Raw genomic sequence first — 16,979 nt, 5'->3', positions numbered from 1 at the left:
AGTTGAAACGCGTCCGTTATTTGTATTCACGTTTATGTATTAATAGCGAAATATATGTATTATTATATTGACGCACCAACTACTGCGTTTGATTCGTATTTCCTACGTTTTATTCTCTAATACAAATAATTATATTATTAATAATTGTATTATTAATTATATTATTATTATTACTATTATTACTATTACTACTATTACTATTACTATTATTATTATATTACATTATTATTATTAATTATTTTTAATCTAATGGAGTCTGTGGTACTTACCAATTAATTTTATTATTTTATTAATTTTATTATTATTTTTATTTATTAATTTTATAGAAATTTATCAATTTCTTTTCTAACATGTGCATTGAATAACCTCAAAAACCAAGATCATAAGTATATACTTACTCTTTAATTTATTATATAAGTCCGTTTCAAGCGGCTCAAGGGTTAAAGTTAATATTTCAGTATTTATTCTAAAAGAAATACACAAACTAATCGATCCTTCCATATTAAATTACAAATTTTTGTGATGCTAATGTTCAAAAGGTATCGAATATAATGCGCCATAAAACTGCACGGAAAATAATGGACGTGTTTAGCTGAGAGTGCAAGAAACTCGCACTGTCAGTGCACTCGGGCAGTGTCGCCTGAACTCGGCGAGTTTCCAGTGCGCACTCAGTGTCGCCCAGTGAAAAACGCTATTAGTGGAAGTCGCGTAAGTCACGAAGGCGCGAAGACTGGCGTCGCGAAAAAACTTTGAGATTATATAAGACATAGTACAAAGTCTACGTTTGAGACTTAAAACCAAAGCAAATCGCTCGATTTTTGAGAGCACCGTAATATGTTTTTACGTGTAAAATAACTATTAATAATTGAATGTCTTGGATTTTAACCATATTCGGTATTTCTGAAATGATTTATAAATGTTTTTCATTTTATAAATAATATACGTTTTCAATAAACCTTTAATTAGCTATACCAAATATGTATAAAATACGTTTATTATTCGTTTAAATATTGCTGCAATAAAAACGTATAAATATAATTTACGCTTAAACTTTTATTAATATATTTAAAAGTATATCATACCTGGATATTAAATCCTATATTTGATACGTTATTTAAAGGGACAACTTTTACAAATCATAAACGTATTTAAGAAACGTTTAATTAGTATATGATAGTATTTTATAGTATTTTTATACGTGTTATAAACGTAAATACATTTCTGGCATTTTATAAACTATTTTTCAACGTATAAAATACGTTCCGTATTATACATACGTAATAAGAACGATTATTATAAACGTATATTGCACTAACGTATAAAAACCGTTTTACATATCTGCCACATACCTATACCTGTTTTATACCATATTTGCGTTTAATAAACGTATAAAACAATCCAGTTCTTATTGGGTTTATTGTGAATAGTCGACTAATAATCATTTATATATTAACTATTAAAAGTAGTATATAGTCGTGAGCTAAAAGGTTGCAACACATTTTCTTCGATTGTTTTTAAAATGTAGACTTGCTCATCAAACGGCGACGTCATTGGTTCTTACCTGTGGATCCGACCAATTAAGCATCAAATCATCTACCATCAAAAAAAATGTGTTGCAACCTTTTAGCTCACGACTATACTGGTGATTATTCCAAATAACCTGATTATGAAATTAATAATCATTCCATAAAAGAACTATTGGGGAATGATTATTGCAAATAATCTCATTATGAAATCAATAATCATTCATTCAAAAACTATTAAGAAATAATTATTGCGAATAATCCAATCATTAGATGCTACATAATCACTATTAAAGAATGAATAATCACTATTGTAAGTCAACACCCTATAAGCGCGTAATATTATTTGATATTAAATAATATTCTTGGTATATCCTTAGAATATTAAATGAATAATATAAGAATATACCAATAATATTAAATAATATTAAATAATCTTCCTGGAATATGATTAGATTGTTATATGAATATTATATGTCCACTCCATATAATATTAAATAAATAACATTATTTAATGTTATTAAAATATTATTTGAGAAAAAAAATATTTTATAATGATATTCTGAATATTTAAAAGGTAATATTATTTAATATTATTAATAATATTTAAATATTATCTAACATTATAATGATATTCTCAATATTAAAAAGTATCATTATTTAATATTATTTAATATTATAATGATATTCTGAAAATTAAAGAGTAATATTATTTAACATTATTTAATATTATAACAATTAAGTTATGTGATAGGTAATCGCTACTCTGTATGAAGGATATATGGACAAATGGAAAAAATTATAAATTTCATTACTTTCATCAAATAAAATCTTTATTCATAATTTCGTATACTTTTAATTCGTTGAATAACAATTCTAATCTTTTTATAAAAAAAAACAATTTTTTGAGAAACGGTATTTATAATTTAGATTATACAACTAAAGTATATCTCAATAAACAAAAATTAAAAAAAAATTATTAGACAACAAAGATATATATTAATAAACAAAAATTATAAACAAAAAAGGAAACGTATATGCATGACTTCTTTTTTTTCATAAAATTTTAAATTAAATGCTATAGAAAAATAATCATTCTTGTCTCTTGTTTTTTAGTCGATCCGTTGCGTGAGCTAACCAAATTTTAATAGGTGCGCTTACATCCCCCTCAGTGACATCCTTGAACTTGCTTCTTACAACACCTAAAATTATCATAGAACGTAACTATAGAACGAAAAAATAAATTAAAACTTTGATAATGTAAATACATTTTGTTGTTAAAATGTAATGAAATTCAAAGAAAAAATTAAGTATATAAAATTTTGTGTCATGCAAAAAATAAAGTTTGAACGTGTCATTATTAACAATTTTATAATATATTTCAAGAAATGTTTACTCCTTTAAATCTCGAAAAGCAGTATTAACATTTACATAAAAAATAGAATTTTTATTTTACTCATATGGAAAATAATTATAAAAATTAAAAAATGGCATTATCAAATATTTTGTAATATGTTAACAACTCTACTTTTACATAAATAAACGATGTTAAAATTTCAAATTTAAGTAAATTATAAGTCTATTCTTACCATATATTATTTTCCATAAAATCAATGTTTCAAATCTCTGTTTGTTTTCTTTTTGTCCAGTCCAACTGAATTTTGTAGCTACTTCATTTGTAAACAATGTCATAATTTTCGTAACGGTTTTTTTCATAGTACTTTGTGAGTTGAAATAAAGTGCCGATTTCTGTAAAAAAAATAAATTTTGATAACGGATATTTACAATGATATACCAATTACATTTCCAAAAAAAGTGGAAATACTGTAAAACTTAAAAAAATGTCCAAATTTTTCTAGATAAGTAAAAAATATACAAGTATTATTGGATAATACGTTCATCTATACTTACAACTTGGTTTTTAAATGTCTCATCATGTTTTAATTGCTGTTCAATATCTCTTACGTCATCGAGACTTTTCATGGGGAATTTTTCATCCAAGATTTTGTTGTCAGTATCATAAATCTGATTTTCCAATTGTTGAGAAGAATTGTGCAGTTTCTTTAACAAACACTCGCAACTCTTTAAGCGATTAGTAATATCTACCAAACTACTAATCATGAATTTTTTGAATTTTTTTTCTGTTTCTGGAAAAAAGTTAATATTTGAAAAAATTTTTAATTACTTATGAAAACAAAATTTTAAGTTATATAATAAGATTTGTTATACAATAATATTCCATGATAATAAAACATGAAATTTTTACCCGTAGCTTTTTTATTTCTGTTATATGCCAAACTTTTACCCGTAGCTTCTTGACTTTTGTTACATGCCAAATTTTTTACAACAGAGTTATTACTTGTATTTTTCCGAGGATTTGAATTGTTTGATTTGTGATACTCATCAATGTCTTCTTCAATCTCACTATTGGAATCTAATTTATTTGTGTCAATGTAATCCATATTTAAACTGGACACAGATATAATTTTTGAAGTTGGTGGTTCTGGATACGTCAATTGTGAAGGTTTATTTTTTTTGGCAATTTTGCAGCAACAGAAGCATCTTCATTATCAGAAGCATTATCTTCAGATTCAGAAGTTAAAGTTTTCTTACAGCGTAATTTTCTTTTACGTTTATTTTCTTCTTCATCTGAAGCAGTATTAATGTCGGATATTTTCTCTGCTAATTTTTCCTTTTCTCGAGCCCTTGTATAAGTTTCTTTTTACCAAAAAAAAATTATTTATTGTTATAATTATTTACAAATAAATAAAGTAGCGTCAAGTAATTATATATAATCATATATGAAATATAATCACTTACGAAAAGCATTTTATGTAAGTTACGTATTATAATTTTATATACAGGGTGTCCCAGACCAATGTATAAAGATTATCACGATGAGGAGGTATAATGCTTCTGATAAGTAATATAATTATAATAATTATATACAATTATGTACCGTAATTATGTATGGTCGTATATTATCTATAATTCTTATATAATGGTATATAAATGATCCTATATGATTATATATAAATTTGTTTTCCCGGGATTTTATTTAATTGTAAAATTAAAAATTAATATATTCTAATGATGTTCTGCAAAATTAGATTTCTTTACTCAAATAATAAATATTAATTGTTCAATATTAAAGCTCTATTATTTTAATATTACTGCTTAAGTACAAAATTAAATATAACTACAAGAGTTTACTAGATTATTTTTTGACAATTATAAAGAGTGATATTTCAGAAATAATATTTATATAAATCAATGATTCAGCATAGAATATGCATGATTAAAATTAAGAATTAAACCAATAATTAAATTCACGTTAAATTAAATTAATTTTACGGCCGAAATTATTGCAAGTCTAAATAAAGGTATACATAATTTAAGAATAGATAATGGGTAAATACAAACCTGCTGTTCCATATCTACATTCTATCTCGTATTTTTCCCATTCTAAGTTTACTTCGGCACAAGATTTAATTAAATTCATACGTTGTGCTATATTTATATCAGATGGCCAATATGTATATTTCTTGTCATTTGTTAACCATTGTTTCGGTACTGTAACTAAGCCATCCTTCAGTAAAACTATGTAAAATTTGTCATTTTTCTGTACTTTTTCTGGAAACAAATGGTAAAAATGTACGCACATGCTAACATTTTGCTTCTTAGGTTATTTTATGCAATGTGGTACTTACCTATGACACTCATAATGCTAATTAATTATAAATACGTGGAAACGTATTTCTAGACTTTTCCTTTGTCGAACGGAATTTCACTGTGTACTACTAATGGCTCTGGCAGATCAGCGCGATTTGCGACACGCGACGTGCGATTATCCAATAGGCGTACGTCTTTTCAAAAAATTGTAAACGCCTATTGGATAATCGCGCGTCGCGTGTCGCAAATCGCGCTGGTCTGCCAGAGCCATAAGTAGCCTATGCTGAACAACGTGTGTGCTGAGCAGCCAATGTAGTGTTGCCTTTACCAGCCATGCGCCGGCCGCGCTGTCCATGGAGGGGAGCTAGCAGTAATGCCGTTGAGGCGCCAATTTGCAGCCATCGAGTGCAGAAGGAACAGCACCCGCGGCATTCTCTCTCCACCAGCGGGTGCAGTTTCTTCTGCACTCGGTGGTTCAAATTGGCGCCTCAACGATATCACTGGGAGCTAGTCCCCTCCATGGACAGCGCGGCCAGCGCATGGCTGGTAAAGGCAACACTACACTTGGCTGCTCAGCACACACGTGACACACGTTGTTCAGCACAGTTCAGCATAAGCTAGTTAGTAGTATGTACACAGTGAAATTCCGTTCGACAAAGGAAAAATCTAGAAATACGGTGCCACGTATTTATAATATCTAATGCCACGTGGTCACATGTTCTGCAGCGTAGGCTAATTATAATAGTAGTACATTAATAGTAATTAAGTACTGTAATGTAATCAATTAGCATTATGAATGTCGTATTGGTAAGTACTACATTGTATGAAATAGTCCAATAAGCAAAATGTTAGCAGCATGCGCACATATTTTTATCATCTTTTTTAGAAAAAGAAAAAAGCGACATATTTTACATAATTATATTGAACAATGGCTTGATTATAGTACCGAAACAATGATTAACTGATGACAAGGAGTATACATTTTGGCCATCCGTTGTAAATACAGCACAAAGTATCAATTTAATTAAAAGATTTTGAAAGCAAAATTAATTCAAATCAATTTGCATTATAAGTGTCGTAAGTATATAAGTACTATAGTACATATAGGTATAATTGTAATATAATAATTATAATATAATAATTATTTATGACATGTAAAATGGATAATCGCACTAGCGTTTATCCATTATTCTCGTTTTCATAACAAGATCATAACATAATCTCAAAAATGTAGATTTTAGTTGAAATAAATAAAATAGTATATTAAAATAATGAAAACTTCGTAGTTTCAAATTTAAATAATTATAATGCCAAGCAAAAATTTATCCCTTTGAGAGTATATTTCTTTCTTTCTAATAATAAGACAAATATGTTGTTGATATTTTGTTTATCACATTGTTTTTAAAACATATAAATGTAAATGATGAATTTTTTATCCGATTATTTAAATTTGCGGACAGCGCGGCGTAAGTATTTAAATTTGCAACCACAAAGTTTCAATTTTTTTGATATTAAATTTGCTATTTTATTTATTTTAAGTAAAACTTACATTTTGGAAATTACATTATGATTTTGTTTTTACAATGAAATCTCACTCTCTTAACATTTTAATTTAATATTAGATAAAAATGTAACAGGATAACGTTTTGTCAATTGAGTATATATTGCCGGATAACTTGTATGATGTCGAAACGTTTTAAAAAACACATTTCGGAATTGAGTAATCGTCAGTTCCGCCGTCGCATAACAAGTGAAACGGAAAAAGTGATGAGATGTATTTTCGAGAACATAAAAGATAATGATGATTATGATGATAGAGATGAAGAAACAAGAAAAGGTATAATTTTTGCAATATTATTTTATTGTAAAATTATTTGTATTATGTATGAAACAATTTATTTCATCCTATGGAAGTGTTATTTTAAAAAGAAAATTATATTAAAATTATTTGTATTAACAAGCAATTAAAACATTTTTATTTTGTAATAAAAGTAACACAATTATTAATAACGTTTTTCTGCAATTATTTAACACAGAATAAAAATTTATACAATTTAATGGTATTTTTATACATTTATAATTATTGTATCAGAAAATACTGATTTTAAATGTTATAAATATGCAGATAATATATAAAATATTTTAATTTCTTATTACATAAATATTATAGGCATCTTAAATATTCCGGAAAGTTCATGAAGTTTACTTCAATATTAAAAATATTTTAGTGAAAATATTTATATATCATGTAACATGTATTATTTTAGCACAATATATTTCAAATAAGAAGTATAATGTAGAAAAGCAATATTAATTTAAGTGTTTTATTTTAAAATATTTATAAAAAATATTTTTATGATATTAAATATGTTTTGAAATATTCTCACAATATCTTGTATAATATTATATTTTTGTAATATTGCTTAAATGTTGTATTACATTTTGCAATATTATGCGCTATTATGGATGCTAAAGAATTTATTAATTGTAATCCATTATTATATTTTTTTCAGAATTGCTCGATTTGTACGAAGAACAATGTACTGTTACGACTGAATCATTACATAGACCAGGCTCTTCTAAACAAGATCCATTTGATAGATTTTTACAGCATCAGAATCAATGTGAAAATAAATTCGAAGAAATAGTAGATATATTTGATGAAGAAAATTGTCATATTGATATAAATTGTCTAGATTCGGATGATAATCCAATTGATTCAGATATTGAATGCTTTAATAATACAGATGATACAACAGTAGTGACACCATATCTTCCTGAATACGAAAATGTGATGAGTGAAACGGAGTGTTCTACAAAAGAGCATAAAAATAAAGAGATCGAGAATACAAAAGAATTTTTAAGAAATTGGAAACTGAGGAATAATATTTGTCATACAGCTGTGACTGAGTTGTTACATCATTTCAAATTGCACTCTTGTTTTCAAACTTTACCAATACAATCAAAGACATTGATGAATACTCCTCGCAATAAAGTAAATATCATATCCATGGTACCAGGTAGATATATACACATAGGTTTACAAAAAGGAATTACAGAAACAATTTTAAATACAAACAAAGAATTATTTCTCAGTGGAATAGAAATATCAATTTTCATAGATGGTATTCCGTTATTCAAATCAAGTGCATCATTGTGGCCTATTGTAGGTTCTGTAAAAAATACTAGTGATATTTTTCTTATTGGAGCTTATTACGGTCCTGAAAAGCCATATGATAGTAATCTTTATTTAAGTGCTACTGTAAATGATATTAAAGATGTATGTCAAAATGGTATAACAATTGAAGGATTACATTATAACTGTCGAATTGTTTCTGTTATAGCTGATGCACCAGCAAAATCATATATTTTAAATGTCAAAGGTCACTGCGGATATTATAGTTGTACTAAATGCCATGTAAAAGGCAAATATGCTCATAGGCGCGTTTATATGTTAAATAATCATGAACAATTGCGAAATGATTTTGAATTTAAAAATAAAACTGATCCTAATTATCATTTAGGGCATAGTATTTTGACAGACATTCCGGATTTTGATATTGTTAATCAAATTCCTTTGGAATACATGCACTTAATATGCCTCGGTGTTATGCGTAAACTCTTATATTTATGGTTAAGTAAATCAAAACAACCATATTCTTTAAATGCTCAAAGTATACAACGTTTATCCGTTTTGTTTGAAAACATTGCATCGTTTGTTCCTAACGAATTTTCACGTAAACCTCGATCGTTACAATTAGTTAAATATTTTAAAGCAACCGAATACAGATTATTGCTTTTATATACCGGTCCTGTTGTTTTAAAAAACATTTTAGATAAAAATTTGTTTAACCATTTCTTGGTTTTACACGTATCTGTACGAATTCTGTGTAGTGATGATTATAGTCAGTACATCGAATATGCAGGTCAACTGTTAGAAAAATTTGTGGATGCAATGCCACATTTGTATCATGAATCTTTTGTATCGCATAATGTACATGGATTGATACACGTTATACAAGATGTAAAAACATTTGGACCATTAGACAATTACAGTGCATTTAAATATGAAAATTTTTTACAGCATCTAAAACGAGTAGTCAAAAAGTATGCGCAACCTTTAGAACAATTGTATAATCGGTATCATGAAATTAAATCTAACGTGAAAAGGACTGATTATCGTACAACTAAACTTGTAGTCAGCGAATCGCAAAATACTTATTGTATTTTGCCCAATGGAAAAAGAGCACCTTTGTATACAGAAGCTATTTCAATTAATTATCGTTTTCGAGTAAATACTATTAATGATAATTGTTGTATATTGACAAATGGAGACATTGTACAAATAACAAAATTTTCTTACGACTTTGAGAAGGAAGAATTAATCATTTGTGGGAAAAGATACGAGCGAAAAGATAATTTATTTACAATCCCATGTGAATCTTCTTTACTCCAAATTTATGTGGTTTCTCAGCTTTCGCAAGAAAAAATGTGGCCATTGAACAAAATTAAAAATAAAATGTTCGTATTACCGTATAAAAACAAATTCGTTGTATTACCATTGCTGCATAACGAACATAATACAGAGAAATTTATTTTGTAATATGTATGTTGTAATAGGTATATAATATGTATAAAATTTGTACATTTGTATTAAAATAAAAATATTGGAATATATATTTTATGGCATATTATTATTTATTGTAATAAAAAATTTTGATTAAACAATTTATTAAATAAAAATATTTTAAATATAGATTAATTTTCATTAAAAAAATAAAATCTGATATCCCAGGAATGTTATATGAACGTCAATTTTGGACCAGAATAATATTCTAAGAACATTTTTTTAATATTTCGCGGATATTAAAATAATATTCCACGGATATTAAAATAATATTTCACAGATGTTAAAGTAATATTCTACGGATATTAAAATAATATTTCGCGGATATTAAAATAATATTCCATGGACATTAAAATAATATTTGTAAAATATTATATGAAGTGGACATATAACATCCACAGAATAGTCCCAAGATATTAAAAAATATTATATCATATTCTCGGAATATTACAATAATATTATTTTAATTTTTAATAATATTCATATAATATTCCAGGAATATTATGCGCTTATAGGGCAGTGATTACTGGCTTTCCAATAGTTCATTTCCGTAAGGGTACCGCGAGTAGAATCAATGAAAGAACAATACGACGCTTGCAGAATGATCCTAGAAGTTCTAGTATAAGAGAAAGGCCTGAATAAAATTTGTTTATGTAATTTGCACTCGGAATTGGTACGAAGAGCAAAAGTTTAGTTGCTCAATATTCCGTGAGCGGCGCTCTAATCAAATTTGCAGTGAGACCTGTCGGTAAACCATAACGACTCGATTTGTCAATCTACAAGATTACGATTAAATATTTCCAGCAACGATAGTATCATTACAGAAAAGCGATTGTTGCAAGCGATATAGCATAAGGCGTTAGGACGTCGTCTAGTGCGCTTGAGGTCCCAGGTTCGATCCCAGCGGATGAGACATGTTTTACTTTAAATATATTTTTAAATTGTTATATATAATTTTTAAATAAAAAATTTTATTTTAATAATAAAAAAGCATTTTTAAATTTTTTGATTTTTTTAAAATAACATTTTATATTAAATAATTAAAAACAGTTTAAAAATTATATATAATAAAATTAAAAAGTATAAGATTTAAATAAAAGTCTCATTTGCAGGGATCAAATCTGGAATCCCAAACGTATCAGTCGACGTTCTAACGTCTTACACTACGTCGTTACTCGTTAATCATTCTTCTGTACTAGTACTATAGATGCTAGAAATATTTGTCATTTTCTCAAGATGCCTAAGTTTTGTAACAAACGGCTTTATTTGTTCTGAAATTCACTGCCAGTATTGATAATTTATGGTATACGTAATGTGATTTTCAGTATTGGCAGATTGGCTGTGTATATTAGAACGCAGCTATGAAGTAAGTATTGCAAATAGAAGCGGGAAAAAACGAAAGTGTAATAATAAAAAAAGGCAAACAAAACAGAAAAAGTAAATAATAAAAGGAATACAATTTTTGTTAAAATTTTAACACTTTGGAATAGTTATCATATAATTTGAGAATCTACATCAGAGAAAAAATAAGAAACAAAAGTGAAAAAAAGATACAAGAATAAACTGTTAAAAAAGTAAAAGTCGGAGGACACTGATAACTGCATAACGCAAGATAAGCATTTAATAACTATAGGGATAAAAGAATTTTTCTAAAGATGTAATTAAAATTAATGTAATATTTTTCAGTTTATTTTTTATTCATTTTTTTAAATATTTTATGATGACATGTAGGGAGAATTGTACATAAACATAAACATATAATTTATTTATTTAAAAATTATTTATTTAAAAACATATATATATATATATATATATATATTATTTATATACAGGGTGTCCGTCCATAAATGTCCGAGCAAATATCTCGTAACTGGTTGAAGTTAGAAGAAAGTTTAATAAGGAAAATTTACATGGTTTTTAGTCGGCTACAAAATGCACGTAAAGAAATTTTTTTTACTCGTCACCTTTTTGAGTTATGAAGGTCAATGTAGGTTTTTTAAATGGGTACCTATAATTTTTTTTGCATATTTACATAGTAGAGGTAATTTTCAATCAAAATTATATTAGGAAAAAAATTGCTACGACGCATTGTTTACGAGATAATCGGCATGCAAAGTATTAAAGTAATAATTTGGATCGAGTATTGTTGAACAAATTTGGAATATCAAATAGGTTGAGAAAGTAAACATTGTTTTTTCATGAAATATTTATTAACAAATTAATTAAGAAATGGTTCGAAATTGTTACCATCATGATCGATACAGCATTCAACGCGTTTTATAATGTTTCTTATTGTTAACTGCAGCATTTCTGTTGTAATACTTTCAACAGCTCTAGTGATTTTATGTCGTAAATTTTCTTCATTTTCAGGAATAGTTGCATAAACAATATCCTTAATATACCCCCAACTTCTGTTGTAATACCGCATCTCGAGCATATCACACTTTTCCGTAATTGTAAACATTGTTCTCACGCGCTCGTATGAAGTCTGTTATATCGAACAGGATCGCTGACCTTCAACTTTTCAAAATACACGACTGTTTGATTTGTAAATAAAGTATTTGTATAGCACGTAATATGAATTACAGGGTAGTATGAGTCTGTTAGTCAATCGTCTACATACGAGCGCGTGAGAACAATGTTTACAATTACGGAAAAGTGTGATATGCTCGAGATCTGGTATTTAAGTATGCGTAATGAAAATGAAGCACGATTACTTTATCAACAAAAATATCCAGAACGAAGAATACCAAATAATCGTACATTTCGACGAATTGAAGATCAATTGCGTCAAACAAGATCGCTAACAAGACAACGACGTACAATCAAAACAGATGAAGAAAAAGAGACAAGTGTGCTATTAAGTTTTATTGAAAACAGACGTACATCCATAAGAACAGTAGCACGTAATTTAGAATTATCGAAAAGTTACGTACACGCTGTACTAAAAAAATTCAAATTCAAACCGTTTCGTAATAAGTTAGTACAAGCTTTACATGAAGGAGATGCAGATCGCCGATTAATGTTCTGCCACTGGCTTCGAGTTAATTATCGCACTGACTTTGGTTTTCTTAATAAAATATTATGGTCTGATGAATCTTGTTTTTCCAATTGTGGTATGGAAAATCGACATAACGTGCATACTTGGTCCGATGTGAATCCACATGCGAAAAGAGATAAAGGTTTCCAACGCAGATTTTCGGTGAACGTATGGTGCGGAATCATCGGAACAAAAATTATTGGACCTTTCTTTTTCCATGGTCATCTTAATGGTGACAAATACTTGGAATTCTTGCAAACAACTTTCTCAGATTATTTACGCGATCTTCCATTATCAGTTTTTCGAAATATTAAAATTTACAAAAATTTATTGTACTATTATTTATCCTTCTTTAGCTCATACAACTTTTATCTGAAATGTTTTTCCGTATTTTCAATATTTTTTGAGATCATTACTTGGGATATTTCAAATGAGACACCCGGTATTTCTAATGTACATATGTCCTTTCAATGAGAGAAATCCAACAGGCCGGTTAAAAACTTTTTTCGCGCATACTCCATCTACAAGATGGCCCGAGCGTGCCTATCTAATTGTAATTATACCGTACTGATTTGGATAGTTTCTCTTATTGAAGAAAATATACGTAATAAATGGATTCCTCGGCACTTGTGCTCTGCTATTGCACATGTGGCGAGTGGCGACCGGCGAGTTCCCTCTACGCTATTCTTAGTCTATGGTCGAAGCCGGGTTCTGCCGAGCAGCGCTGCGTAAGCATTCGAACTCTGTATGTACACCCAAGGACTTTGATTCTGTCCATGGGGAAATTTTCCAAACTGAGAAGTCACCACTTTCTACATTCTTGCAGTTCATGATTAATGAAATGACTAAAGCTTATTGGTCGTTACGTTAATCATGAACTATAAGTATGTAGAAAGATAGCGACTTTTCAGTTTGAAAAATTTCCCCATGGACAGAATCAAAGTCCTTGGGTGTACGTCGTCGAGTTACATCCATATGTCCGCATACATGCCCGCGTGTCGGTATAATCAGTGCGTCTAGTGTATTGCATCACTCTTGTAATTCTCGCTGTATAACTTCTATAAGTTGTAATATTATATTCGTCAATCTGGTTAACAGTACAACGCGTACCAAATTAATTACGACCTGACATATTTCCCGGGCTACAAAAGAGCCCACAGACGCACGCAAAGCTGAGCACCTATAGGGGAAAGTAGGTAAATTGCACGCACCTAAGGGAAATTTATCGCAGTGAAGTGATTTTTAAAGTTGAAATCGATACGAGTACAGAAATAGAAACTTTAAACATTTTTTTATCATTATGTATTGTCATATTGAACAATTTTTTATTTGATAATGCTATATTCAGCAAAAAGAAGCAAGTGGTTAAACGAAAAAATTTCTCGGGCCTTGGGTAATTGTACGTGCGGTTGGATAAATGGACGCGGAGGAAAAATGAGGTTATAGCCCATTCTTTTAACTACACTACACTGCACTACACTGTACTAGTGGCACTATAGTTGATCTCACGTGGTCTCACGCCTTTCAAGATGGATGCGTAAAATTGTCGACGGCGGACTTGATTTGATAAATAAACAATTACTGGATGACTATTTAATTAAATTTAATAAACAATAGCTCAAAGAACGCAGGAAAAAACGTACTTTTGTTAGGTATAACAAAATTAAACAGAATAAAGTAAATTAACAGAATAAAGTAAAAATACAGACTTATTGCCTTATTTTCTGAACGCCAAAATCGCAAGAAAAATCATGATTTTACTTTTTCTTATTTTTTAAATTAACTACGTTTTTAAATGATATAACGTATGGTTATATATTTAAAAAATGCCTTCAGCCTACAAATATCGTCGTGATATAAGTTTTATTCATCGGGAAGGTGCCAAACCACGAAGCGTACAATTACCCAGTGCGTACAATAACCCTACTTTCCCCTATGTCTCGCTGCGATGTTCGTTGATTGGAACACCATGATAATACAGGAGCTCATATGATAATGGAATTAAAAATGCCGATATTATCGACATTTTTAGTTCCATTTAGAAGATGGCGCAGGACCGTCGGAGTTCGGCCGTCACTCCAGCATCGCCTTAAGGGGATGCTAAAATCGTCCTTTTTTACCGACCAAACGTTAATTTTCGGGCACGCCGTTCTTCTAATTGCATTTACAGATTTAAAAATCCTCCACAATTAAAGTATAGACAGTAATGTATAACGGACGCTATATAAGAATAAGAAAAATAAAAAAAATTGAAAATAATTTTCTAAATTTTTTCGTTTTCATTATCCTTTTATAACGTCCGTTATACATTACTGTCTATACTTTAATTGTGGAAAAAGATTTTTAAATCTGTAAATGCAATTAGAAGAACGGCGTGCCCGAAAATTAACGTTCGGTCGGTAAAAAAGGACGACTTTAGCCTTAATGTGTTTTCAAATTAATATTTTTCTAAACATGAAATTCGGGTACTTGATGAGATTTGTAATTCATAATTAACATTTCCATTATTAAATTGAGTTGCTTTTGGTGAACGAGAAGGTGCACCGTCTAAATGAATAATCTGTTAAAAAATGATCAAAATAATTTATTAATTATGCGACATTTATAATATACATATGTCGTACATGTATGTATACATGCAAGTATATATAAAGAGAATAAAGTGCATGATGAAAACACCTACATAATTTGATTTTATATGAGATTCCTGTTCAAGTTAGTCTTAACGCGTTTAATCTATGCGTTCAAATCAAACAACTACGAAAGAAAATACACAAGGTATTTACTTGTTTCAGTGTAAGAACTGTTTATTGTACATACTTCTTGATAGTGACAAAATAAGGTACAATCTTGTGATAAGAAGAATAAGTCTTACATACATGCACTTAGCGAGAGGGAAAAAAGGCGCGAGCGTGCGTAACAGAGAACATAAGAAGTGAAGAAGGGAAGAAACTAAATCAAGCGCGACATGTACACATTCTTCTTAGTTTAAATTAACACATCAAATCTTTCACCTATAACAATTCCACCCGGTCAATTTCGTCATTCCAAGATATAACTTGGACATGGAAGTGTTGCAATTTGTTTCTTTAATTTCGTTACTCCCATTGTCATATTTTTTATATCTACCTTCTTTTTTATTACCTTCTCTTTTTTTTCGAGAGAGAGAAAGAGAGAGAGAGAGAGAGAGAGAGAAGGGGAAACTGGATGCACAGCATACATATATTTAAATCTTTCCGCATTCTTTGAGTGGGCGACATTAAATTGATTGTATCCTTGAGACAGTGTGCAGAGTTTTTTAAGAAAACTGATTCCTATCGGTGACGTTTCGGCGACTCAATCAAAACATGAGAGCAGCAGCTATGCGGTAATAATAAACATATCAAGGAGTTTTGAAATAGTCTTGTCCGTGAATAATTATCAACACTCGGAGGTATCCTTATCAACAGACAAGGATACCTGTAAAAAATAAGAGAACCATAAGATTTAAATTGTTAATTACTCGGCTCCTCTACTGATTAGGCGATGCTAATTCAATTCATGATGTAAGAATATTATCGTGATTAAAATATCGAGAAAAGAATAGAATTTCACTATGAACGTTTTCTTGTTTATATCCAAGCTTTGTGTATATGATGCTAGAAATCGACTCGAGTTCTGGATCCGAAAAAAAATTACTGAAACTCAATTTTTCAAGGATATTGGACTCTGTACATACAAGAAATATTAAAATGATTTATTAATGTCCGCATTTAACAACACGTAAAGATATTAATAATTTACGTGAAATATATTTTTAAATTATTCCTGAGATATTTGTGACTACGTGTATTGCTGCGTAGTAAAATTCACATGCGTATCGCAGGTATTATATATTTTGAAGATATAATATATGAAAGAAGATTGCGGTAACTAGCTGAGGTGTATCTGGGAGAACGTATTTAATAATAAAAAGTAATTACTTTATTTGCATTATTTAACTTACAGGCTCGACGAGTTTTTTATGAATTTTATAGAGCAATTCACACACAAAGAACGATGTTAAAAAACGGCCATTTTAATTGCCATAAAAGTATGATGATTAAATTTGGAAACGTGAAAAACATAGTAAAGATTA

At 28.9% G+C, this 16,979-nt stretch overlaps 2 protein-coding genes across 6 annotated transcripts; one reads left to right on the top strand and one right to left on the bottom strand.

Moving 5' to 3' along the window:
- Window positions 1–2,334: 2,334 nt before the first annotated feature.
- LOC120356872 lies at window positions 2,335–5,367 on the bottom strand. Of its 3 annotated transcripts, XM_039457794.1 has the most exons (6): window positions 5,234–5,367; window positions 4,947–5,156; window positions 3,790–4,026; window positions 3,435–3,670; window positions 3,113–3,272; window positions 2,335–2,725 (listed from the first exon to the last, which is right to left on the bottom strand). In XM_039457794.1, exons 1-6 carry the CDS (start codon window positions 5,244–5,246, stop codon window positions 2,616–2,618), a joined length of 966 nt encoding a protein of 321 aa, XP_039313728.1. In that variant the 5' UTR covers window positions 5,247–5,367; the 3' UTR covers window positions 2,335–2,615. The 3 variants fall into 3 exon arrangements, with proteins under 3 accessions (XP_039313728.1, XP_039313729.1, XP_039313727.1); XM_039457795.1 differs by lacking the exon at window positions 5,234–5,367 and having other exon boundaries at window positions 2,335–2,747; window positions 4,947–5,227; XM_039457793.1 differs by lacking the exon at window positions 5,234–5,367 and having other exon boundaries at window positions 4,947–5,227.
- Window positions 5,368–5,573: 206 nt separating this feature from the next.
- On the top strand, window positions 5,574–9,874 carry LOC105205125. Of its 3 annotated transcripts, none has more exons than XM_039457791.1 (4): window positions 5,574–6,002; window positions 6,082–6,272; window positions 6,818–7,032; window positions 7,709–9,874. In XM_039457791.1, exons 3-4 carry the CDS (start codon window positions 6,876–6,878, stop codon window positions 9,796–9,798), a joined length of 2,247 nt encoding a protein of 748 aa, XP_039313725.1. In that variant the 5' UTR covers window positions 5,574–6,002; window positions 6,082–6,272; window positions 6,818–6,875; the 3' UTR covers window positions 9,799–9,874. The 3 variants fall into 3 exon arrangements, with proteins under 3 accessions (XP_039313725.1, XP_039313726.1, XP_039313724.1); XM_039457792.1 differs by having other exon boundaries at window positions 5,576–6,002; window positions 6,139–6,272; window positions 6,833–7,032; XM_039457790.1 differs by having other exon boundaries at window positions 5,576–6,002; window positions 6,833–7,032.
- The last annotated feature ends 7,105 nt before the right edge of the window (window positions 9,875–16,979 follow it).

The sequence above is a fragment of the Solenopsis invicta genome, chromosome 15 (assembly GCF_016802725.1).
Source record: "Solenopsis invicta isolate M01_SB chromosome 15, UNIL_Sinv_3.0, whole genome shotgun sequence".
Classification (NCBI taxonomy): Eukaryota; Metazoa; Arthropoda; class Insecta; order Hymenoptera; family Formicidae; genus Solenopsis; species Solenopsis invicta.
This window is presented reverse-complemented; position numbering and strand designations above follow the sequence as displayed.